The sequence below is a fragment of the Trachurus japonicus genome, chromosome 18 (assembly GCF_045865225.1).
Source record: "Trachurus japonicus isolate A0001 chromosome 18, Traja_1.0".
Taxonomy (NCBI): domain Eukaryota; kingdom Metazoa; phylum Chordata; class Actinopteri; order Carangiformes; family Carangidae; genus Trachurus; species Trachurus japonicus.
In genome coordinates, this window is record NC_140924.1 from 21,431,779 (window position 1) to 21,456,599 (window position 24,821).

The 24,821-nt window shown below is 42.7% G+C and overlaps 3 protein-coding genes across 8 annotated transcripts; 2 read left to right on the forward strand and 1 right to left on the reverse strand.

The window, feature by feature from the left end:
* Nucleotides 1-4,016: 4,016 nt before the first annotated feature.
* Nucleotides 4,017-12,829, forward strand: trip6 (thyroid hormone receptor interactor 6). 6 transcript variants are annotated; one of them, XM_085806429.1, is made up of 11 exons: nucleotides 4,017-4,185; nucleotides 4,601-4,636; nucleotides 6,653-6,869; nucleotides 7,778-7,881; nucleotides 8,041-8,154; nucleotides 8,269-8,856; nucleotides 9,237-9,360; nucleotides 9,453-9,622; nucleotides 9,724-9,902; nucleotides 10,025-10,145; nucleotides 10,774-12,829. In XM_085806429.1, the coding sequence occupies exons 3-11, from the start codon at nucleotides 6,662-6,664 to the stop codon at nucleotides 10,903-10,905; spliced, it is 1,740 nt and encodes a 579-aa protein (XP_085662555.1). In that variant the 5' UTR covers nucleotides 4,017-4,185; nucleotides 4,601-4,636; nucleotides 6,653-6,661; the 3' UTR covers nucleotides 10,906-12,829. The 6 variants fall into 6 exon arrangements, with proteins under 6 accessions (XP_085662555.1, XP_085662554.1, XP_085662556.1 ...); XM_085806428.1 differs by having other exon boundaries at nucleotides 4,017-4,074; XM_085806430.1 differs by having other exon boundaries at nucleotides 4,017-4,074; nucleotides 9,264-9,360.
* Nucleotides 12,830-13,703: 874 nt separating this feature from the next.
* On the reverse strand, nucleotides 13,704-14,666 carry sst5 (somatostatin 5). The gene is made up of 2 exons (XM_085759045.1): nucleotides 14,112-14,666; nucleotides 13,704-13,913 (listed from the first exon to the last, which is right to left on the reverse strand). The coding sequence occupies exons 1-2, from the start codon at nucleotides 14,238-14,240 to the stop codon at nucleotides 13,704-13,706; spliced, it is 339 nt and encodes a 112-aa protein (XP_085615171.1). The 5' UTR covers nucleotides 14,241-14,666.
* Nucleotides 14,667-17,226: 2,560 nt separating this feature from the next.
* LOC146969284 (uncharacterized) lies at nucleotides 17,227-24,418 on the forward strand. Its single transcript, XM_085759377.1, has 19 exons — nucleotides 17,227-17,317; nucleotides 17,390-17,433; nucleotides 17,950-18,039; nucleotides 18,126-18,250; nucleotides 18,327-18,470; nucleotides 18,808-18,862; nucleotides 19,826-19,995; nucleotides 20,083-20,179; nucleotides 20,276-20,493; nucleotides 20,678-20,831; nucleotides 21,500-21,726; nucleotides 21,807-21,924; nucleotides 22,259-22,482; nucleotides 22,904-23,021; nucleotides 23,115-23,284; nucleotides 23,371-23,468; nucleotides 23,540-23,670; nucleotides 23,763-23,867; nucleotides 24,411-24,418. Exons 1-19 carry the CDS (start codon nucleotides 17,286-17,288, stop codon nucleotides 24,416-24,418), a joined length of 2,328 nt encoding a protein of 775 aa, XP_085615503.1. The 5' UTR covers nucleotides 17,227-17,285.
* Nucleotides 24,419-24,821: the final 403 nt, after the last annotated feature.

Here is a 24,821-nt window from a genome sequence, read left to right on the forward strand (position 1 = left end):
AACGAGCAAAAGACAGGGGAGGAGAAATGGAGATGGGGGGTGGTGGTGGTGGTGGTGGTGGTGGTGGTGGTGGTGGCGGCAGCGAGGACTCGGGTCACGAATGACTAAAAAACAAACGGAAAGTTACCTCATCCGGAGCGCAGCCTTGGGTTCACAGACGAACAGGCGAACGGGACAGTTAATTGAGATGCTGCAAATGTGAACTATGAACTGTGTTTCCTTCACATCAAAGTATTTCACAGGAGATAACCTTGAAGACGAAGGAGGAGAGGAACCTTCGAGGCTGACTCAGAGTAGATAAGCACAAAAAAAGCAGATCAAACAGCACAGGCATTTGAGTAAAACTGAGATAATGCAGCAATAACATAACGTAGTGCATCAATTTACACTGTAAAAAGATTAATGTGGAATTCTTTGATTCAATCTGAGCCTCTCCTTTCTGCAATGCATGCAGCGGTAACTTACTATCTATACTCATTTATATTTTGTTTTCCAAGGCTGAAGTGTATTGTAGAGAACAGTTTGCCAAGAGTGAACTAGGAGAGACGTCAATAGTCATGAATATTAACATTATAGCACCTAGAAAATACACTCAGACAGCACAAACCTCTGCCAAACACCATACACTAGACTATAGAAGAAAAAAAATCAATTCATAGTAAATTATCCAGATGTAATTGATTTTTTTTTCGTTCCCTATCGCTCCAACTTGTTTAGAGCAAATTGGTTCAGTACTTTGTTGTGTAAACAGACACACAAACAGCCACAGGGGATTACATAACCTCCATGACAGATGTATCTGCCTGCAGGTCGCTGTAACTTGTAAAAAAAAAAAAAAAAGCAAAACATTTTTATAGACAGTAAGCTTTTTGAAAATTTACCGAGCCCCACATGAAATAATAATCAAACATGAGCGTATTTTGATATAAATCCTTTGAAAATGTGAATCGGAAGTGAAGTGTTTGCAGGGGGTGTAGAGGCTCGTGTGCATGTCCTTGTGCTTTTATTTGTTTGGATGGAGGCTTGGATCAATTGTGTGCTTTGTTAAAAGAAAAAAAAAAGGAAAAACCATAAAGGAAAACAACAATTAAGAAAACAGAGGGGTAGATGTGGGTCTCGGCTACTTCCAGGCATTGTGAGAAGAACGGATGAGGGGGGCGGTTGAGGAAAAGTGAGAACATTACTAAACAGGTTCAGCAATAGGCGGAAACCATCGAGTCTATCCCACTGGCAGCGCTGGGCAATGCTCATAGTGACTTCCTGCTTCTTAGCCCGTCTGTCAGTGCCCATCAGTGACCCACTGGCCCTGTTTGTGACATCCAAAAAAAAAAAAAGTTACCTATGTGAGCATTATCCATTTATCAATTTAGTTTTATGGTTAGATTTGGTTTTATGTTGAAGAATTTTGCCTTGTGTAATTTATTCCTACCTCTTGCTATGTTTAAGATTATCCATAAGGTTATTTATATGAATTAAGACACTGTTTAGTTTGTTGATATGTAATGTTTGTCTCTGGCTACAAGCTAAGGTGGATTTCAATTTTGGACAAAGGGGGGAAAAGAGATTTGCTTATTTAGTTTTCATAATTTCCAAAGTTTTCTCTCTATATATATTGCACTTAGAGAGTGGTTAGAAATACTTTTCAATAATCTCAAGTCAAGTCAAGTCAAATTTATTTATATAGCACATATCATATGGCAAGCATAAACTCAATGTGCTTCAAAAATAAAAACAAAGATACACTGTATAACATAAAATAGCATATATAAGATAAGAAAATATTACATGTATAAATAACATTTAGGACATTATAAAAACACACAAGAAATTTGAAACGTACGACTGGAAAAAACAAACACATTTTTAAAAAATCAAATTAAAGACGCTGATTAACCTAAACTTGAAGCCAGTTTTGTGAAATTCCAGAAACAAATGAAATTCTCAACATCTATTGAGCGGCCGTCACTCCTCGTCTCACAGAACAAAGGCAGGGAGGGATTCCCCTTTTTTTTTGCGGGTTCCTGGTTGCCTAGACAGAACTATATTGTTCATCTGATAATGTATGGACTGAAGCCATGCTTTGACTTCAAATCCCCCTGTTGGTGCCAAAGTGTTGATGGCTCCTGCAACAATAACAGATCTGCTTAAACTGCCTCTTCCTGCGACTGCAGAGGACTCTGGACATATAAGGGCAAAAGGCACGGACCGAGCTACTGGAAGGAGGAACAGGAGGAGGAAGCGGGGATATCCCAGGGAGCAGCCTTGTTTGTTTGTGCACTCGTTGGCACAGACAGACTGGGGAAATAAAAAGATAAATGACAGTTATGAAACCCTTTCCTGTGAAGAGTCGTCTCCTGGGGGAGAAGCAGTGGCCCCCCAACATGGTGCTGGTGTTGGTTGCAGTGGGAGGAAGAGGAAAGTGGGGTGTGTGGGGGGTAACGGTTGACCCAAATCTCATGAACCGCAAAATAATAAAGCAACCGCATGACCTTCATAAACCACTGCTGGGTGCAGAGTGGTAAACAAAAGAGGAAGAAAAAAACAACTCAGCATGATCAATGAGAAGCTGCTACAATCAAAACCTCAAATGAAATAACTGTAAATGTCAGCACAATAAAAGTAAATGAAACTTTAACAGCAGTTGACTAATGCTTAATAAAACATGTAAAACACATGTTCTGGGGTTGGCATCGTTTGTGTTTCAAATATTGACCAAAGTGGCATTTTTACAAAATGTTCAGCAAGTCGAGAAAAGATTACTTCACAGCTATATGCATAAATTTGATAACCAATTTTCAGTTTGTGTTTTTTTACTCATGCATACCGTATACAGTAATATAACAATAATGCATCTTAAAAAAAAAAAAGTAGTAGGACACATTATCTAGTTTAGGATTTAGTTTAATTCTGAGTTACAGCTGCAACCAATAAACTATGTTCATGTAGGATTTAGGCTTTCTTATGTAGGCTACAGTATGTGATCTATATGTATCCGCTGAATTTTATTACATTCAGGTTACACTTGACACTACCATTTTATTTACTTAGTTAGCTATATCTATTTTAGTCTGCAAATGAATGGAGTGGCAGATCATTTTTTGAACAAGTGAACTTTAAAATGTTCATAGTTCATCCAAAAAAAGAAATCAAACTTTATGTGGGGTTTCTAGCTTCTGCATGAAATGAATGAATGTATATTTTTAAAAAAACAGTAGGCTAGTATTAAAGCAGAAGTAAGCGATCCGGTCGTTTTGGCCAATGCTGCGTTCCAGGCTGGCTTTTGAAACCGTAAATTACATCTTCAAGTCACAACTTACGACTTTGTAGCGTTCCAGGCAACCCACTCGTGTTTTTCCGACCTGTCTACCGGTGAAAGTGCACTATAGCGGCCACTCGTAACTTCCGACCTGTGAACTCGTACCAGATCGAACTGGTACCACTTCACAGGTCGGAAAATCACGAGTTACGAGTTTCATTGAACGCACCATAACAGTCCTCGTCCCTACGTCACCACATTCACGGCGTCCCTTGGCTGCACACACAGCCCTTCATGCCGTTCTCTCTCCTCATTGGATAAAAACTGTAGGATACGAGAAATGTTTTCTCCTCGGCTCAGAGCAGAGCAGAGGGACTGAGAGACCCGTGTTTTGGTCCAAACACTCTATGTAAGTGATTGCTGTCGAAAGATATAACTATTTAAGACTTATATTTACACAAATATATCACTTACTTCTGCTTTAAGAGAATGAAACTACAAACTACAGTGAAAGCTATGATAAACAGCTTTCACAGATTCCACTTAATAAGAAACATGGATGTAATTTACTATTATGGATATAAATGACTTAACTGCAAAATTGTTATCGTTTTTCCCTAATAAAATAAAGTAGGACAGTGTGTACAGTAGAGCTGGGCTCTGTATTTTTATTTGCTGATGTGTGTGTGTGACAGACCCCCCACCGCTCACCACACACACACAGACACACAGAGACAGAGAGAGGGAGCCGCTACGTCATACGTCGGGAACGCAGTGGAGCTGCTGCTGCTGCTGAAGGCCTCAGGATCCGCGACAAAGTAGGTTAACGACGCCGAGGCTAAAAGAAAGTAGTTTGGGGGATAACTTTCACCGAGCTGCGGACGTTTAGTCGGAGGTGTGGGCTGTGGTTGTGGGGCTCGGCTCGGGCGGTAGGTGTCGGTTGTTATTTCCACCGGTTCCTCTTCTCTATCGGCTGTCTGTCGGTCTGTGTTAAAGTTAGCCCGGGGGGGCAAGGCACGAGCTCTGCTGCGAGTTCAAAACAGGCTAGCAAACAAGTAAACAGGCCTGTTATTAAAGTTAATTGTCGCTAATTATCACTCATTATGGGTTATTTTGTCACGTTAGCGGTGTGTTTTGCCCGTATATGACGCTAAAAGGACAAAACTGGATGAAGTAACCGACTGGACAGTTGGTTTCTGTTGGTCCGTTGGAGACGTTACTGTTCGCGAACGGGAACTATCGTTAACGTTCGAACCGGGGGAGAAAAACAAAAACACTGAAGTGTTTCTAATCTGTCGTCTTTGTTTCATTATTTACCCATTTTATATTGTTCTTGTTTCGTAGATGAGACCGAAGAGAAGAGGGGAGGCACTGTAAAAGGTACTGTAAAAAAAAAGGTAGGAAATGCTAATAGGTTGCTAATGTCGACTGGAGTTCATGTTTGCGGATCTGTTTTGTGTTGTTTCTTTGTCCCATTTCCTGAGAGATAGTGATTCATAGTCATGTTGTTGTTGTTGTCTTGTCATTTCGTTCAGTTTCACTGCCACACTTTGCCACATTGTGTCAAACATGCAAAGCTAATTATAGCTAGTCTGTCTCCTTCAAAATAAAAGCCCGATTGTTACTGAATGAGCAAACTGTGTGTGTGAGAGACTGGGAATGGGAATGACTCAGGATGACTCAGTCAAATTTGCAGCTGGTATTAGTTTGTTGCTGTGCTGCTGTTCATTTTACAATCGCTTTTCCGTGATGCTGAAACGCGTGAGGTGTGCGTTTTATTTTTTAAACATAAAAATAAAAAAAGCCACCGGATGTCCACTTTGTTTATTCTCACTCGCTTGAGTCTTGTCACTGTCACCAACTTTGACATTTCATGAGTTGCTGCGCCTCCTTTGCATGCAGCAAGAGTGATAGATGGAGAAATACATAGAGATGTATGTGTGTGTTTTTTTGTTTTTTTTTATCACTCGACAACCTCCCATTGGCTTTGAGCAGAGTGATAAAACCGCTGAGATTAATTTCCTGGCCCAGACATCCTCGGATTTGAGTGTGTGTTCATCCGGATTCAGACAGGAGCTCAATTCAGGTCGACGGTGGAGGTGGTGGTCACACTTTCCTCCACATAATGAGTGTGTGAGGGCAGTTTGACCCATGCTGGCACTGCATGGTGTCATAGTAGTAACATCTATCTCATATACACATATAATAAGGAAAGGGAATAAAAAACGTGTAAAAGAAACAAAAAGGCTTAAAACCTGTATTGAAGCATTGTATTTCAGTGCAGCTGCATCATCCTCTCATCCATCATTATAATCCTCTTACTGACAAGGACTTAGGACGACCACACAACCCACATACAATCAATCTGAAAGGGCTATTAATTTCTCCTCTCCTCCACAATGCAGATTTGTTGCAGTCCATTGGGCATCGTGTCAATCACACGGTGGCACAGTTCATCCTTAAGCTCTCTTCCTTTGCGCACAGATTCATAATCATAATTCATTTTTAGTTACACGTTTTATATACCCCCATAGAAGTCCATCACAAACTCATATTCAGAGTTAACCCGACCCATTTCCCTTTCAGAAAAAAATCCAACACTTTAATAACATGCATTGAAATATAAACTGGTGTTTTTTAGTTGAATATTTCCTTCTGTAAAAACCAGTCTGGTACAAGTCAGCACTTTTTCAGCTCAGCTGTGTGCTCCAGTGTTGTTATTTATCCCACAGAGAATACATAATATATTGTTATGAGCCAGGTGTTCACAAGTGTACAGACACATATCATTACACAACGTTTCCTGCCTTGTTTTTGTCTCTCGCTTTATTTGGAAATCAATGATACGGGTGTGTAAACACCCAGAGACAATAACCATTGTGGGGGGATAACAGGCAAAAGGATACCCACAAATTTGCACCTGTTTGTGTATCTGTAGGAGTGTGTGTGTGTGTGTACAGCGTGAGTGCCGGAGATATTTTTTCTTTTTTTTTGTGCATAAGTGTTTGTGTCTCGAGGCACACAAAAACACACACGCACACACGTTTTGGGGCAATGTGTGAGCCGGCTGGAAATCCCCATGCCTTTCAGAATGGCCCCTCTCTTCCTGCTCCTCAACTAGGAACCTATTGTTCAAACTGTGTGTCTCCGTTGCCATAGGAAACAAAGTCCGAGGCATCCCTCAGTTTCCACTGGTTACCTATGACGAAAATACACACACAGCAGCTCCAGCTGTGTTCATGCAAATCACGGCTAAAAGCTGAAAAACATAAGTCATGATGCACAGTCACTAAACAGTCGGGACGCCATTGTGCCGTCACCAAAGCATGCAGCGGTTATTTTACAAAACAAACTTTATTGTCAGAAACATTTTTTCCTTCCTCTTCCTGACCCCAGAAGCCTGCCATGTCCGGTCCCACCTGGCTTCCTCCGAGGACTCTGGACAGCCCAGAGCGAGCCGTCCCACAGATGTCCCACTCTGCTGGGTCAGCGATCTACAGAGCCCCCAACAAAAAGGGCGTGTCCGACTTCCGGCCAAAATATGGTGGCTACGACCAGAACGGTGGAGGAGGAGGCGAGATGGCCAATAGGTACATGGCCACTGGACCCACAGGTAAGACCGTATGTAAACACACACATGGACCTCCAGACTCTTTTCAAACTTTTGCTCTGTGAAGATTCAGTTTTTGAAACATTCGCTTTAGTTGATTCACACTGCATTCGCCCCGACACATCATGTACTTCCCTATCACTGCTTAGAATGAGAGTACAATTACTGCCATTGTGTGAAAAGCGGCACTATATAAAAACTTCTCCTTCCTCACGGCAGCATCATGAGTTGGTGTAACTGAGCTTATTGATCTTTTCTTATCTACACCAAAAGTGGGAACCACAGGGTCACACAGCCATAGTTGACATATTCTGTAACTGACGTAACTTCTGTGTCTAATGATGCTACCTCTCTACACATACGGTCATGTCAGTACTGCTTTTAGGGCAGACTTGAAAGAATATGACATGAGTGTTTAAAGGGATAGTTCAACATTTTGGCAAATTGGCCCATTGCTATAATCCCTATAGTCATAGCAGTAGGTTCGTTACCTTTATTTCTCGTTGCAAGATATTTTTAGGGGCAGTTTTTCAGCAAGCAGTCTCTGCATTTGCCTCGAAAACAACTCTGTCTCTTAACGTTCTCTTATTATGTCATAGTGTGGTGAATGTGCAGATCACAACTTGTCCACAAGAGCGTTTTGGAGTTGTTTGATTGTGTTTTTGATGAGTTTGATGAGTGAAACCAAGAAATCCCATTAGCCTCCGTAGCGTAGCTCTGAGCAGCCTGCGGCTCTGCTCCGCCGTTCTAAAAATAGCTTGCACCGACAATTAAAGGTAACAAACCTACTGCTATGACTATATGGATTATAGCAATGGGCCAATTTGCCAAAATGTTGAACTATCCCTTTTAAAGAAGATCTGCCTTCTGATGTTGTTAAGAAACTACAATATCTGTTCTCTAATCAATAGGTGGACCGATCCATCATCCCTCTAGTGATCACTATTACCCCCCTCCACATGGGCCCAAGGAAGAGCGCAACTGGAGCCCCCACATGGACAGCTACGAGCTGATGGTGGGTACATACTAACACCCTGACCTCCGACTGATGGAGACGTACTAGGGGGGGAAGGGGTGTGAAAGTGTTGACAACATGACACAATAACACTTTATTGATGTTTTGACTTCACGGTTCTAATCTAGTAACATGTTTCTAACGCTGTTGTGATGTCAGCACCGTGGTCCTGAGAAGCCAGTGAGCTATCACTCTAAAATCGATGCGGACATTGACTCCCTCACCAGCATGCTCGCTGATCTGGACAGCCACCCACAGGATAACAGCACACAAGTAGGGAAACACACCGTTATGTTTCGCTGCATGTGAATCAGTTGCTTTTTTTGAGTTTCAGAACCATAAACTCTTCCGTCAGTGTCTCACTTTATGAACGCCGTCTCCCCGCAGCTCTACGACAATGTGCCTTACAACAAATACCTCTCAGGGGATCACTACAAACCTGCACACCAGAGTGCGGCTCCGCCTCAGGGTCGGCCGTCGATGGGCTACCCCCCCCACCCCCAGAGTCAGTACCACCCGGCGCCCCCGTACCCCAGCGAGCACCAGGCGCCTCAGTACGCCACCTCCCACCAGCAGGATTACTACTCCCCCTCCCCGACCCCGAAACCCTACCCCCAGCCCGTCCCGGCCTCCTACACCACCGCCTCCACCCCCACCGGGCCCCGGTTCAGCGTCCAGGTCAAGACGGCGCAGCCCGTCACCTACTCGCAGACGGGGAGGCAGGCCGAACAGGCCTACACCCCGCCCCCTCCTCGCCAGCACGTGTCGCGCCCCCCGCCCCAGACTCAGGCAAGTCCTCAGGGCTGGTACCCGCAGCACCCGGGGTCACAGGGTCAGGATTTGCACTCGGAGGCGGTGTACAAGGGGAGCGGCTCGGGGGCCGGAGGACGAGTCAGCCAGGGTCCGATGATGAAGAGAGGGATGGAGAATAACCAACCAGGAGCCGTTCAGAGTCCTGCCTATCAGTCCAGCAAGGTAGGAGCACAACATGTTTGAATTTAAAGGGGAACTATGCAAGTCTGGTCGCTTTTCGGCTGTTTCGCTAACCCTCCTCTCGGCCATGTGCATTTGTTTACAACGAAGCCGGCGAAAAATCAAAACATGGAGCAGTAGATAACGTTATATAATTATACGCTCTTACGACGTGTGTATTTGTGTAGTCTTAACTGTCATAAACAAAAGATTGCAGGTTACGGAGCCTATGAAGGTAACAATTTAGCAAAGCTACGGGAATAATCCTGCTTAGTTCCTCTTTAAACACCCTGAAAAGTGATGAGATGCTTTAAATATGATGAATGTTAAAATAACGATGCATTGCAAAAGAGCTAAGAGCGTGTTTTATTTCTGTTTCTCAGTTGCTTCATGGTTCCGCTCCTCTCCAGCAGGGAATAGCCGCCACCAGGCCCGAGGAAGAGCTGGACCGACTCACTAAGAAGCTGGTGTACGACATGAACCACCCACCGGCAGAGGAGTACTTTGGTACGGTCTCGTCTCAGAGCATCAATAACTCACGACGCCACAAAACCTGCTTTCTGACATTCGAAACTGATGTTTGACCGTCTTGTATCCAGGTCGCTGCGCCCGCTGTGGTGACAACGTGGTCGGAGACGGCAGCGGCTGCATCGCCATGGAGCAGGTGTTTCACGTGGAGTGCTTCACATGCATCACCTGCCACGCCCGTCTCCGAGGGCAACCGTTCTACGCCCTGGACAAGAAGAGTTACTGCGAGAGTTGTTACATTGTAAGTAAAGGATCTACGGTGCGATTAAAGATTTATATTTTTGAGATGAACAGCGACATTGACTCTCCATCTCCTGCTGTTTCTTCTTTCTTTGTGTTTAGAGCACACTAGAGCGCTGTTCAAAGTGCTCCAAGCCCATCCTGGACCGTATCCTGCGGGCCATGGGAAAGGCCTACCACCCTCGCTGCTTCAACTGCGTGGTGTGCAACTGCTGCTTGGACGGCGTGCCCTTCACCGTGGACGCCACCTCGCAGATCCACTGCATAGACGACTTTCACAGGTACGAACACAGTCGCGCTCCACACTGAGTGTTAGAGACACAGAGGAGAAGTGTCGCTGATCTGCAGTAAAGTGTAAACCTCATTCCTCAATGTTGTTGTTGTTGTTGTTGTGCCCGGACAGGAAGTACGCCCCTCGCTGCTCGGTGTGCGGCGAGCCTATCATGCCTGAACGGGGCCAGGAGGAGACCGTCAGGATAGTGGCTCTGGACCGGAGCTTCCATGTCAATTGTTACGTCTGTGAGGTGAGATTTATAAATCTATAAATACCACAAAGTTGCTTTTCTTTTCTTTTTTCACGTGTTTATTAATTTTTTTATTAATAATCAAACAAAAACAAGCTGGGAATAACAACATAGAAACCAAAAACACAAACAGAAAGATCAGTTCCGGGTAAATGTGACAGGTACATTAAACAGCACAGGGTGATAATACAATGGGAGCTAAATAATGAAAAATAATACAGTTTTTCTATACAAATGCTCTGGTCATTATTGCAGAAGGATTTACATTAATATAATCAAGAGATGGTTTCCATACTCTTTCAAAGGCATTAGTTTTATAGATCTATTTATCTATCTGAAAGTTGCTTTTGATAGGTTAAAGAGTTAATGGGTTTAAAAGCCCAAAAGTTTCTTTAAAACTGTTCAGGTACTTATGAAGTTCATAAGACTCAAAATAATTAATGGAAAAATTCTTTACTTGCCTGGAAACTGTTGGATTAAATTATCATATATCACCATATTCTGTGCAGGGAAAAATCAAAGAGGGTTTAGAGTGGGGCTGGATTTGTTACCGTCCTACAAATATTTACAGTGTGAGTCCCATGCGAGAGCGTGCAGAGGAACTGACTGGAGTGTCTGTGTTGATCAGGAATGCGGCCTCCTGCTGTCGTCCGAAGGGGAGGGCCGGGGCTGCTACCCGCTGGACGGCCACATCTTGTGCAAGAGCTGCAGCGCCCGCCGCATCCAGGACCTGTCAGCCAAAATCTCCACCGACTGCTAACACAGCACTCCCATGAACCGGCCGGCGTATTGCACAGACAGGACAAGACAGGAAGGACAGGACAGGACGTCCTCCGGCTTTGTTCTGTCAAGTGAATTACTTTTGTGTTTTCTATGTCTTGCTTTCTCCCGATCATGAGTTGACAAGCGTCGCTATAGCTCCCTCTGTCGGTCCGCAGCTGCAGCTTCATTTACAGTGTCATATTTTCTGTTGCACCACCTCGTTGATTTCCTGTCGTTCAGATTCACATTTTGAGCTTTTCTTTTTGTCGGTACACAACTTTCACTGCTTTTCACCTTTTTAGTTCAGTATTGGAACGACAGTAGCCTGACCTGCAGGCAGCTTGGGCTCCACACTCCGTTTGTAACTCACACCGGTACTTTTCATCTAGCTTGCACATTATCGACACTTTGATTATTAAAGAACAGAGGGACATCACAGATTCAAGCGCGTATTTTTTTTGAACGAGGATGACGGCTCGTCCGAGCGCTGGGACCTGTACATTTGTAAAACTCTAAAGTGCAGAACTGCCTCAAAGCAAAGCGTTGGTTTTTTTTTTCAGTTTTTTTTTTTTTTTTTAAAGCACATAAAGCAACAACTGTGAGTGTACATAACAGACTGCTTTGGTTTGACAGGGAGACTGGTTTGAACAGCATGTAGCCTGTAGTGCAGTAGCCTCATAGAACAAGAAATGTAGACGAAAGGAATGTGTAGTTCACTTTTCAACCCACAACACTTTTGTTTTTTTTTAATTCTCTTTAACTTTTATTGAACACTAGTACAATATTTGCTCGAACAGATCATCGCTCAGTTGTTACAACATCATGTTTAGTTGACAAATCAAAGCTCATAACAGGATTTTGGCCATTTAAAAAACAAAACATCGAGAATTATATTTTTGAATGTCTACGACACACGGTCCTGCTTTGGTTTTGTTTGATATTTGTTGTTTTGTTGATACTTGACTGTTACATTGAAGACGATGGTGCAATGAAGTCAAACGCTTTCTTCTGTCTAAAGGAAAAACAGGGTGTTGGTCGTTTGAAAGCATCCTGCTATATGAAGCTTGAGCCTCCTGTGAAGCGTCTGTGAATGTGAGGGAAATTATGAAAGTGAAGTTTGTAAATTCAAAAGTTTATTAGGTAAATTTCACTTAAACAAGGAGAAATACTTTTTACAGTTTAATATCAGGTATTTCTTCCCCACAAGGAAAAAAAAAAAGTTGAAGTCTTCACATGTGGAGGTTATATTTGTTCATCCTTGCACTCGTCGTCATATTATTAGAGTAACGAGCTCCAGTATTTGTTACGATTGTGTCTCTCCGTCCTCATTTTGTACATGTGTAACTTAAAGGGCTAGAAATTGCAAAGCCTTACCTCAAGGATGTCATTCAGTTTCATAACAATCCCTTTATTGAAACTGACTTTGTCTGTGAATTGTGCTTTTTTTTCTCTTCTCCTTTTTTTTGTGCTCATGCTAAAACGGTTCAGAGTTTTCATCACTTGTTAATTTATCTCACAATTTGTAAATACTCTTATTAGCGTTACTCAGCTTTTTACCACCAATCATTTCATTAATACTCAGATGTGTCTTTTTTTGTTTTTCTTCATCATTTTTTAACATCCTGAATCATGCCAAGTCATCCGCTCATCAGCCTTACTGTTGGAAAAACGCTGTGAGTCGGAGCTCGTAGATCAGGAGGAGCCACGGTACAGCAGCAGACTTCAGTCCGCTGATGAGTCCCCCCACCCCTTCCACCCCTCGCTGAGGAGAAGGACGACACTTTGTACTGAATAGACAGATTATTAGTAGAAACGACAGGTTAGTTACATGGATGGGAGAGCATGTGAACCCACGGATGGATTTCTTTCTCCTGATGCAGGTTGTAGTAACATAATTGTTTATTAAAATGTCAGCAAGTTCATCAGGCTCTTTGTCATTTTTTTTTATACAGTACATCATTTTTCAAAAGATAATAATTTTCTCTGAAGTTCCTCTTAAAGGGATAGTTCACCCAAAATTCAAATTTCACTCATTATCTACTCACCCTCATGTCGACTAAGGGCTGGGAGAATTTTCAGAGTCCTCCGTGCCTTCTCGGAGTCCCGGGTGGTCCATATAATGGTTGTGAACGGAGCTCACTTTTCTTCGTCCAAAGAGACACACCAAAAAACATTCAAATACCTCTATACTGCTCGTCTGTAATGTCCCTCTTGTATTGAAGCCCCGACATGAGAAATTGTTCAACCGGTTAGTGCAAATCACGCGAGATTTGCACTGACACAGGAAGAGCAGTGAACTGAGACACTGGGAGCTTCCGCAACAAACAAGCTTAAAATATAGACTTTTTTTTTTCGGAACAATTTCTCATGTCGGGGCTTCGATACAAGAGGGACATTACAGACGAGCAGTATGGAGGTATTTGGATGTTTTTTGGTGTGTCTTTTTGGACTAAGAAAAGTGGTATCCATTCACAACCATTATATGGACAAATACTGCTGCACAGACCCCCCCGTAACTCAGAGAAGGCACGGAGGACTCTGAAAATTCTCCCAGCCCGTAGTCGACATGAGGGTGAGTAGATAATGAGTGAAATTTGAATTTTTAAAACTATCCCTTTAAATACAAAAAAAAAATCATCACAAACACACTCTTTAAATCAGAAAAGTTTATTTTAGACACCAATCTTAAAATATATATATATTATATTTAACATCTCGCAGTAAATGACAGTTACAACAAAGTGAGCCAACATGGAAGGAAGCACAGGTTAAAACAACACAAACACACTCTTTGTGTTAGCAGGAGGTGAACGTCTTCCAGAAGAAGTTGCGGCAGCCGGCTTTGCGCTCCCTTTGGGAGAGGGGGATGTGTCGCCGCATCAGCTGCTCCCTGACTCCCAGCTCCTCTTCCTCCTCCTCCTCCTCCTGCAGCCCGGGGAGAACTTGTTCTGCTCTCGCCGCCATCAGTTCAGACATAAACTTCAGCAGGAGCAACTGAGTGAGATCCTAAAGATGGAAAAGGAAAGGAGGGACGGCAACTAAAATAAGTTCCCTAGACTCTAGTTTCAAGTTTGACATGAAGGAAAAAGGTAAAAAAAAATCACCACATCCTACATCAAATAGTTGATATTTTATCTCCCGTAAAGTATTTCCTTTAGTTGAGTGAGTAAAATCAGTAAAATGTGAGATATATCAGTGAGTTACCTTGTTGTTTGTGAAGTCGGCTCTCAGTATTTCTGTCTGCATGTCTCTGTGTGGAGCTCCGCTGACCTGCACCAGCACCACAGAGGAAAACAAAGCCAGGAGAAGCACCTGCACCTGAGAGACGAGCATCTCCACCTCAAACAAGAAAAACAACACAACAATCCTCTTCTTATATCCCTTGATGCTCCTTTCAGATGATGTCCAAAGCTGTAAAAGTCCCCAAAAAATATATAAAAATATGTGACCTCTAACCAATCAGTGAAAGGTGTGAGAGCTGGACGTTTGAGTGGGGAGTGTTGAGCTGATAAATACGTCCCTTCATCCTCAAATCCTCCTCATTCTGGAGCCAACCGGAGGACGTGATTGGTGGAGAGGAAGAATGGCAGTGAGGGGATGAAGAGGTGTGTCACTGGTCAAGATGAGGTCATCGTTAGGCCGGCAGGACAGCATCATGGACGCAGCAGCTCTCAGCTATAACACATCCAACAAAGACCTGACTCTTGGGTAAACCAATAATCATAAGTTTAAATTTAAGTGTTTTATAGAAAGAAAGAAAAAACAGAAGAATAAAGAGAAAACTGGACGGCAGCGCACTCCTTCACTCCTGTCACTCATAATTAGCTGCACAGGCCTCGTCGGTGTCCTGCACAGCACGACCTCCTCACGCTGTGCAAAGTTGTTAATGACACAATGTGACTCAAATGTTAATGAGGCAGCCTGGACACTGCTGACCGGCTCCACACACACACATAACACACACCACCACCCTCCATGCTGTCACTCTGAGTCAGTGGGAAATAAACAAGGAAAATGATCATCTACCTACACCTCAGACTGGAAACAACTTGATGTAAGTGTTTTGTTGCAGTCTGGATATGAAGAGGCCGGACACCAAAGAGGACATCTGGTCTGGATTTACAGTTTCAACCCTTATAATAAGATGTCAGAGGAGTGGGGGGCTATTTAGTTAAAGTGCATCCAAGCTAATTTCTATCAGTCTAATAGAAGAATACATAGTATTATTGAACGGGCCCATCACTAATCTTATGTATCATGGGTTGGCTGTACAAAGTGAGAATAAAGGTTTAATTTGATTTGCAGTATACAAACTGTCACAACATTACTATTGACTACTATTTATCATACTGATGGAAATTTGCTTGGACAAACTTTATTCTATAGGTCAGTGCCTGTCAACCTGGGGTTCTGGGCCCCCAAAAGGTCATAGAATCTAACTTAGTGGTCATGAGATGTCAATTTCTAAATCAATTTTATGGGTTTATGAGACTTAGGGCGCTCCACTGCAACCTCTGGCCCAGTGTGGGTGGCTCCTTGGCCCGAGTCCAGCCCATACACTTCCACATCTTGGCAGATGTCAGGCTGTAGTGTTAACCTCCAGTGTTGTCGGACAACTGCAACATTTTCCCTCTGTGTGCCAAAATTGGACTTGATTGAGTGTCGTGCTGTATGTGGGCCAGATTTGGGCCTTAGAACCAGCTGTAATAATAACTTAAATCTATATAAAGCCCTTCAAGAAACCCAAGGTCGCTTTACAATGAAAAATAATTAAATAAAATAAATGAATAAAGGAGAGAACTAAGTGACTAATTTGGAAAGAAAAGCTGTCTAGGTCAGTGGAAAACAAGCATCTGACCCTGGAGGAGACTGGATTTATTTTGATATTTGGATGTTGAAAACCTTTTCTGGCTCCAGAGGGAGGTTTGTGGAGTCTGATCAATGGTTTCAGCTGACAACATGATGGATAATTGAAAAACTTAGCTGTAGCATAGCACGTCCAAATCTCTAACTGAACTGTTGGTGGTTGAGTTGCACTGTGGGTAATTTGAGCACAAGGTTTTAACAAAGAAGCTGACTATGGCTGGAAAACAAACATTGTGCTGACATGTGAAACCACAAATATTCTTGGGGATTTCTCAGTTTTTTCCCCTCAAAATCAAAATACAATCATTCAATGTCAAAGAAACACATTTAAAAGTTCTTAAAATGTATCTTCTTGTTTCTCTTCCCACGCAACATGTCAAACCAGTGTCTTCTCCCCATCTGATTCTTTAAATAGATAGTGACCTTCTCCGTGGCTGATGAGTTTTCCTGTTTCCTCTCCACAGGACTCTCTGCTGATAAGTCCGATTACTCAGACTTGACTTAGTAACATTTCCTAGTGGGGTGAAGAAGTGGAGGATGTCTTGACCGCAGGCGTCCAGCTGTGCTGCAGGGGACAGCTCCAACACTGTTGATCGCACAAATCACACCTCCGCCACCTCTGGTAGGCTACCTGCTGCTGCTGCATGATATAAAACAGTGTCAACAGTGTGTCAGGGATAATTAAACGTCTTCATCTGTGGTTCATCAGGCAGCTGCTCCTCCTGCTGGTTTACATATCACTCCGTGGGATCCTTCTTTCTACATTTCAGACATACGCCTCATTGAGATGCACATTTCTCTGCCATGATTTGCTGACAGTCCTCCTCCTACAGCAGGAGGCCTTGATGGAAATCAATGGTTGAATATCACTACAGCTCAGAAACTCTTTCATCTTCCCTCATCACATTAAAATTCATCAATAGACCCATAATTAACAACTATATAATGGAGGAACGGTTCCCTAATTCATTAAAATTAGGCTTATCAATTCAATAAATGCCATATATCACTTAAACTTACAATTTTAATTGCACAAACCCTTCATTTATTGATTGCTGATCATCAATACTTCATATTTGCACTAACATCCTCAGGCTTGTTTACACAGCTGCTCAATAAAAACCTATCAATCCTGTGCAGCTCATACCAGAGACACTGATACACTCTGACCACCAGGTGTCACCGTGAGGCCGCATTTTAATCTACAACCATAGACTGTAAAGTCTACAACTTATTCATTTATTTCCTCTATATCAGGTCAAATACAGTGATTTATGTAAAATGAGTCCAAAATATCCTTTTGTGACTTTATACTATTTGAATTTAAGTTACGTATATAATCTATAGAGCCGTTTACAGAGCGTCAACACAAGAGACCGGAAGTGCGTGCTAATTGGTTTCTTTACAGGTGAGTTTGTCAAGATGGCGACATTTGCTCAGGTAAACACGACTGACAACGACACTATAAGCTTCTTATACTCAATAATAATTAGTAATATTTGCTCTTTCAAGATGAAAATAACATATTTTCATATTTTATGTGGGTAAGTTTTCACGGAGACAGGGAACAGGTAGTGTGGCCTCGTTCAATGACTGATAATGTGTGTTTATTTCAGTGTGGTGCTGCCTCTTGTCTGTGTCACCAGCCCAGCACCGACAGGTAACAACACTGAGCGGCTTCATCATAACATGTCTCCTGCTAGTGACTAAAAATACATCACCTTCCACTGTACACACACTTTTAGGCTATATAATTATTAAAAGTTCAACCACATGGGAAATATGGTGTCTGTCACAGCTGAAGCACTTGCAGTTTGTTTACTGTCTATGGAGGTAAATAGGCTACAGTATGCAGTATGTGCTGAAAATAATCTATGCACCTTTCTATACATGTAAAAGTGTTTCAGATCATTGTGTTAATTTTGTGTTCCTCCTACCATATGTCAATTGGAAATGTGTGCGACACAATAATATGACAGTGCATCTGCAAAATTGCTTATATGTAATGTGTAATAATATTTATATTGAAAGCAATGAACATCTAGATATAATACCAAAACATTGGTTGATATATGAATCTTCTGTCCTCAATTTGTTGCTTTTTATAGTTCAGTAAACCCTTACTGTACTTATATCATTATGGAATAAGTGAAGATGAACTTTTCATTATTTCCAGGAACTTTTCAGACCAAATGCCTCGAGCGTCACTTCTGGCTCTCCGTCAAGTCCAGCTTCCTCGGCTCAAAGATCCGTTTTGACTTTGAAGGTTTGCGTCTTCTTAATCTCCATCCTGCTACAATGAAAGCGGTTGTTTCCTGCCTCTGATGGTGGTTGGTTCTCTGTCGTCTCCAGACCAGTACGGATACCACATCCTGTCTGATCAGGAGGCTCCTCTCTGTGGTTACACCGTGGTAATCAGCGACGCTGGAGACCTGGTGTTTCGTGCCTCCTTCCTGTCCTGTCACGTCCACACCCAGGTACAAACGACTGAGATTTTATGCTTTGCTGTATGATTGTGCCTTCCATGTGACTCTCCCCTCCCCTTCCCTGCAGACGGGGACAGACTACTACCTGCGTGTCTGGTTTGTGAACCTGCAGGCGGACGGGAAGGTGGGACTTTACCCTTTCCAGCTCCACTGCTCTCTCCAGGGGCGATGGAGCACCAGAGAGGTCGTCTGTGAGGAAAACTACATGGAGGTGAAACACTAACGTCATCACATCTATGCTCTGTCTGCAGTCTGACCCAGAAATTAGGATGAATCCATAAAGACGAGGATTGGAGGAGATTAGAGTCATTTCCTGTTTCATATTGAAAAATGCAGATTCTGCTCATTGAAGATTTCAAATGAAAGATTATATCCATTAAAGTATAATTGAAAAAGCTGGTTGATCTATTGTATGATTTGTAATTATGAATGAAGCCTAGTGCGGAGGAGAAGAGTTGTGCAATGAGCTTTGAAGGTTAACTTTTCTGACTCATGCTGGTGTGGTTGTAAAGTTGTGTGACGTCTGTGTGTTTCCTCTCTTCCTGTAGGTGTCCATCCAGCTTCCTGCCCTGATGGTGAAATCCAAAAATGACACTAAGGCAGGTTTCAGGATGTTTTAATCAGGGATGCACAATAACTTTTTTTCCCACCGATACCGATAACCATCTGCTTCTCATAACCGATGCCGATACAGATAACGTTTTTAATCATTTATATCTACACCTGAGGTTAAGAAAGGCTAAGATGTAGAGAGTAAAGATGAATTTAACATTATAGCTCTGAATCTGACTTAACCAAATGATATGACTCAGTGGTTCTTTTTTACATCAAGGACCCCTAAATTGATACAAATTAGACCACGGAAAAAATTTTGAAGCAAACACCAGAAATACACAAATAGCCTATTTGTTCTGAGACTGAAGAATGTTACTTTTTTAGTCAATGTATGTTCAAATTAGGGTCAATGGCATGAATATTGTTAATATTGTGGAGACATTTCTGGAAAAAACTGGTATAGTTTCTTCACAAACTTAAACATTTCTAGAAAAAAAGTGGTAAAAATTCTCAAAAAAAAAGTTTGAAAAAAATTCTAGAAAAAAGTGGTAAAATTCCTCCAAAAAATAGGCTAGTTTTTAAAAAATTCTAGAAGAAACTGGTAAAATTTCTATAAAAAAAAAAAAAGTTAAAAAACGGTAATAAATCTAGAAAAAGTGGTAAAAATTTCTAAAGAAAGAAAAAAAGTTTCTCGAAAAATGGTATTCTAGAAAAAAAGTGGTAAAATTCCTCCAAAAAATTGTTTTTAAAAAAATTCTAGAAGAAACTGGTAAAAATTTCTTTAAAAAAAAAAAAAGACATCTAGAAAAAGTGGTAAAAATTTTCTAAAGAAAGACAAAACAATTGGCTCTAGTAATTTCTCAAAAAACTTTTGGCCGATAATTCTAGAACCACTGTCGGTCTTATGGTCTTATGTGGACCAATAGTTGTCGTGCCTCCCTAGTTTTAATGTGGTATGTAGCTGCACTGTTGGAGCAGCTGATTGGACGCCTCTTGTCACGGAGCAGGGAGATCATCAGGACGACATGGCCGTGATGTTCCACAGAGCAGAGCGGCCTCCAGAAGAAGCCGTGGTGTTGTCCCTGACGGAGGCGGCTGCCCTGCACTACCACGTCTCGCTGAGCGGCTCTCGTCTGACCCTCCGCTGTCCCTACTCGTCGCCTCTCTCCTACTTCATGAAGGTAGACAAGAAGCTATAGCGTTCAGTTACTTTGTGCCTTTTTTTCATTTGTTTTTCTGGATGCTGTGTGTGTTTCTGCTCTTCCCAGGTGAGTGGAGTGGATTTAGAGGTCGTCCGTGCTGCTGTTCTTTACCGACTCCAGAGCAGCACCCTCGCTGTTGACGCCACCGTTGCCTGCTCCCTGAGTTAGTAAGAGTGTAATCTTTTTAGGCTGTTTGATAAAAGACCAGAGGGAGCTGTCTCACTCTACTCCCCTCCCTTCTCCTCCCCCTCACCCCCAGGTGAGGCTACAACAGATGGGTCTGACCTGCTGTGGACCGTCCCTTTCGTTCTGTCGCCTCTCGTTCACGGGCAGTTCAGGGACAGAGGCGTACGGTTTGGTGTGAACAACCAAGTTCTGAGTGAATCTGACATTAAAGAAAGACGATACAGGATTGGCCTGCAGGAGGGACGACTGGAGGTCAGGATTCCTCTGGGAGCCCACGGTGCACACATGAAGGTACAGGAATAACATGTACTCTTAAAATAACCATTATGATCATGTACTTCAACCTGAAGCAATGTGTTTAATAACACCTTTCTAGGTTGTGTTACAGAGGGCTTTACAATAAAAGCCCAACAAAATCCAAAATATAGAGTAATAAATGATAGAAGAGAGGCCAATGTTGGTTTCACTTTTCCAGAGTGGTGTTGTGAGGGGACAGTACAGCCGGTCCATGTCTGTGGATCTGTTCCTCATGAGCCAGTGGGAGGACGAGCGTTGGCCTCTCACGCAGCATCGCTCCTTCAGGCTGCTGAAGACTCCTGCCATCCCACAAACGCCCATTTTGACCAACAGTGAGGCTTCCTCAGTTCAGTTTAGCACATTTATTCACTGCATGTTTTCATTGAGATCATGGTATTGATTTAAGGCGATTTACAAATTAAAGATCAGTGGGCCTGTCTTTAAAGGGATAGTTCAACATTTTGGCAAATTGGCCCATTGCCATAATCCCTATAGTTTTAGGAGTAGGTTTGTTACCTTTAATTGTTGGTGCCAGCTGTTTTTAGAGCGGCGGAGCAGAGCTGCGAGCTGCTCAGAGCTACGCTACGGAGGCTAATGGAATTTCTTGGTTTCCTTCATCAAACTCATCAAATACACAATCCAACAACTCCAAAACGCTCTGGTGGACAAGTTGTGACCTGCACATTCACCACGCTATGAGATAATAACGGAACAGTAGGTAAATTCATGCAAAACCGCTGATGTGCGTTCCCGTTGGGGGCAGTTTTTCAGCAAGCAGTCTCTGCATTTGCCTCGAAAACAACTCTAAAAATAGCTTGCACCGACAATTAAAGGTAATGAACCCACTCTGAAAACTATAGGGATTATGACAATGGGCCAATTTGCCAAAATGTTGAACTATCCCTTTAATAGAAGATTGTTTAATTACACACCAAACAAAGTGACTGAATAGGAGCCTTGAAGACAAGACCATTATTCATCTCTCTGTCTCCTTCCACAGGTTCTGTCCCATCTGAGGGATTATTCTCCGTCACTTTAGGCCCCTTTGCAGCTGATGTCTCCCTCCTGAAGGCGACGGTAGACGGCGGTGGTGACCTCTTAACCTGGACCCAAAGCCACCAGACGCAGGGTGACGCGGACCTTGTGGTGTCTAGGCTCTCCCACGTTAACGGGAGCCACTCCTTCCAGCTCCGTTTCCCGCTGTCACACCCGAAAATAATCCCTGAGGTGAGAGTCCCCAAACATGAAGCAGCTTTATCATGCGTAGAAGTTCAGCGTATCTGAAACGACCTGCCATCTAATCGCAGCACATAGGAGCTGGCTTTAAGACCTACAGCCTCACTTTCATCTTTAAACTTAACATCTGGCCCAGTGGAGACGTGTTTTACCATCAAACCACCGTAGAACACAGTGTTAACTACACAGGTGAGTGTTTTCACTTTGTCACCATATTAATGATTAACATGGTGTGCGTCATTGAGTTTAAGTTTTCATTTGATTCATTATTTTATTGATGCCATGCTGCTGTAGTTTGTCTCTTCGTTTCATCATGATATGAACAGTAAGATGTAGAGGTCTCAAATGAATGTAAATGATAGTTAATTGATACAAACTAACCGACAGGGAAACACTGTGGTTGATAAATGAGAGAGAGAAATTGTTAAAAACCAACAAAATGCTAATTTCTTCCGCCCCAAAAAACACAAAAACATCAGCGCCCCACTGACGTGTCTCTGATCTCCCGTCCGTCCCGGTGCAGCTCCCCGTTACCCCACGCTGGAGGGGAAGTGCACAGAGAGCAGCCTGCTGGTGCTGCTGCACCACGGGGCCCCCGGGGCCCAGGGCGAGCTGCAGTGGGAGCTCTTCCTCGGAGCCCGCAAGCTGGACTGGGACCTGGTGGAGATGGGAGGATTCACGGTGGAGGCTCGGGAGGAGTATTTAACTGTGGAGGTCCCTGTCTACAGCCCAGGGATCAGGTTCGAGGTCAGTCAATCTTCCCTTCTTGTGATTTGAAATGTATTTATTAGTTATCTTTGCTTTCATCCATACGAGCTCCCTTTTGAGTATCATCTAATTGAATTACGTTTCCAGTGTGATCAGATAAGTTTTTAATTGAATATGTTGTCTTTTAATCACCCATTTACTCAGCTAATGTCTCATATCCGTCTAATTGAATTGGATACAAAGATATCATCTGTGCTCTCAGGCTGAATATTAAAACACCTTGTGACCACTTTCTGTCTGTTCTTCACATTCACATCAGTGCTCACAAATAAGATCTACAGTGTTTATTCTTGTTTACAATATAATTGACATTGCAAAGCTCCTATTGTCACTCCACTGCAGCTGTTATGAATATATATTATACAATATGAACATGGGTGCAAACCTTTCCCCCCTGTAGGAGCTGACGTTGCAGGGTCTTGTTGCTGGAGTTGAAGTGTCCGTTGTGGACGCAGCGTCTCTGGAAGTGCAGGACACTCTTGTCCATTCGTGCACCTTCCCTGCTCGAGAACTGTTAGGTTGGTCTGAGACATAAAACCTCATAATCCGCTCCTGTTACATTTAATCAGCAGGTTTATGATGTAGTTGTGTTTGCACTGTGTCTCTGTCAGTGTGTTTGCCAGAGGGGAGGATGGTGGCGGTGGTCGACACCACCCACACCATCCCGCCCACTCAGCCCAACCGAACCGCTCTATTGGACCGCAGCTGCGTTCCCATGGAGACGGACGGTGCCAGAGCTTTATTCAGCTTCAGCCTGGACTCCTGTGGGACGATTGTCACCGTGAGAAACTCTGATTATTCACAGTCCACACTGTGATGAAAATACACCCTGGCCTCTGTTCTGATCTCCTCCTCATGTTTCCTCAGACTGAAGGAAGTTTCCTGGTTTATGAAAACCAGATCAGCGCCGATCGAGTCTCTCTACCTTCGCTTGATCCTGTGATACACAGAGACTCCCTGTACAGGTGAGGAAACTACACTGAGCTCAGTCTGTCTTTAAGTCAAACTGGTGTGACACAAGTATTTTCTGTTTCAGACTGACGGTCCAGTGTCGCTACCCTGTGAACGACACTAGTGCTCTCTCTATACAACATCCTGTGTACTCGTCTCTGGACCTCTCACCCATGATGCCTGTTGCACAAACACACAAGGAAGCTGTAAACACAGGTGTGTGTGATGTAAACAACAGGGATAATTCATGAACTGTATCACTGTTTAATGAAAGAAGGAGATGTTAAACTCTCGTCTCTTCTCTGAAGGTTCAGTGTGGATCACACGGACACATGTCTCCATCCTGCTGCTGCTCATGCTCTGCACATCTGTTTCTGCATACTGGATCTGTACATTAAAGAAATTAACACATTGTTATTCTGCTTATTTTGTATTTATTTGTATAGGTAATTTTAGGCCTTGGTCATCGCTTTCATTTTTTAGATCCAGCAGAGGACAAAAATATGGTATCACTCGATTCTGAGAAAAATATTATGGAATCATGAAAAACAAACACTGCACCACTACACTACTAGTACTTTGTTGCACCACCCCTGGATTTTATAACAGCTTGCAGTCTTTGAATGGATTCATCCAGTGACAAACAATATTCTAAATCAATCTGGCTCCACCTTTCTCTGATTGCTGTTAACAGCTCAGCTTTGCAGGTTGGAGCCTCGTCATGGACCATTTTCTATAATTTCCGTCACAGATTAAATAGTCCATGACATTGAAATTATGCATTTGTGTTTCTTGAAGAAAAGTTTAAGGTTTTTGCTCTATGGCAAGATTATGATCTTGAAAAATTATATTGCCAAACATCCTTTCATTGATGGAATCAGAAAAGTGACCAAAATTTGTCAACTTTGCATTTGAAGATGTAATGACTGCCATCTCCCCTGTGACTTTACATACAGCCCCATAATCAATGACGGAAATGTTTTCTTCAGTCATCTCACTTCCATTGTGATTCATCATGTAACCTGTGTAGTTGGAGGCTTTTATGTAAATCATGTTGTGATTACATTTTTAGTTTAAAGCCAGAAGGTTGGCATTTTGAATAAAGAATGTCTGATTTAATGACAACATCAAGAGTGGTGATGCCATATTTTTTGCCAGGGGGTTGTACATGAGTTTGAGGTGTAGTGTTGTGATTGTTACTTAATGATAGCTGTAATCTCTCATCAGTGAAGAGGAACCTCAGTTGGCAAATCTTGCAGTCAACCCATGAACTCAAGCATGAAATTAATCAGTTTTCCTTTACAGGCTCTTTCCTTGGCCATGTGATGTTGAGCAGAGGAGCAGTTGACAGCCATGACCCTCTCTGA

Coding starts and splice junctions, on each gene's coding strand:
- trip6 (XM_085806429.1), top strand. CDS start 6,662: ATGTCCGGTCCCACCTGGCTTCCTCCGAGGACTCTGGACAGCCCAGAG. Junction 9,903..10,024: donor TGCATAGACGACTTTCACAG/GTACGAACACAG, acceptor GTGCCCGGACAG/GAAGTACGCCCCTCGCTGCT. Junction 10,146..10,773: donor TCAATTGTTACGTCTGTGAG/GTGAGATTTATA, acceptor TGTGTTGATCAG/GAATGCGGCCTCCTGCTGTC.
- sst5 (XM_085759045.1), bottom strand. CDS start 14,240: ATGCTCGTCTCTCAGGTGCAGGTGCTTCTCCTGGCTTTGTTTTCCTCT. Junction 13,914..14,111: donor CCGACTTCACAAACAACAAG/GTAACTCACTGA, acceptor TTCCATCTTTAG/GATCTCACTCAGTTGCTCCT.
- LOC146969284 (XM_085759377.1), top strand. CDS start 17,286: ATGAAAATAACATATTTTCATATTTTATGTGG. Junction 18,471..18,807: donor GTGAGGAAAACTACATGGAG/GTGAAACACTAA, acceptor CTCTTCCTGTAG/GTGTCCATCCAGCTTCCTGC. Junction 23,469..23,539: donor CACAGAGACTCCCTGTACAG/GTGAGGAAACTA, acceptor TTTCTGTTTCAG/ACTGACGGTCCAGTGTCGCT.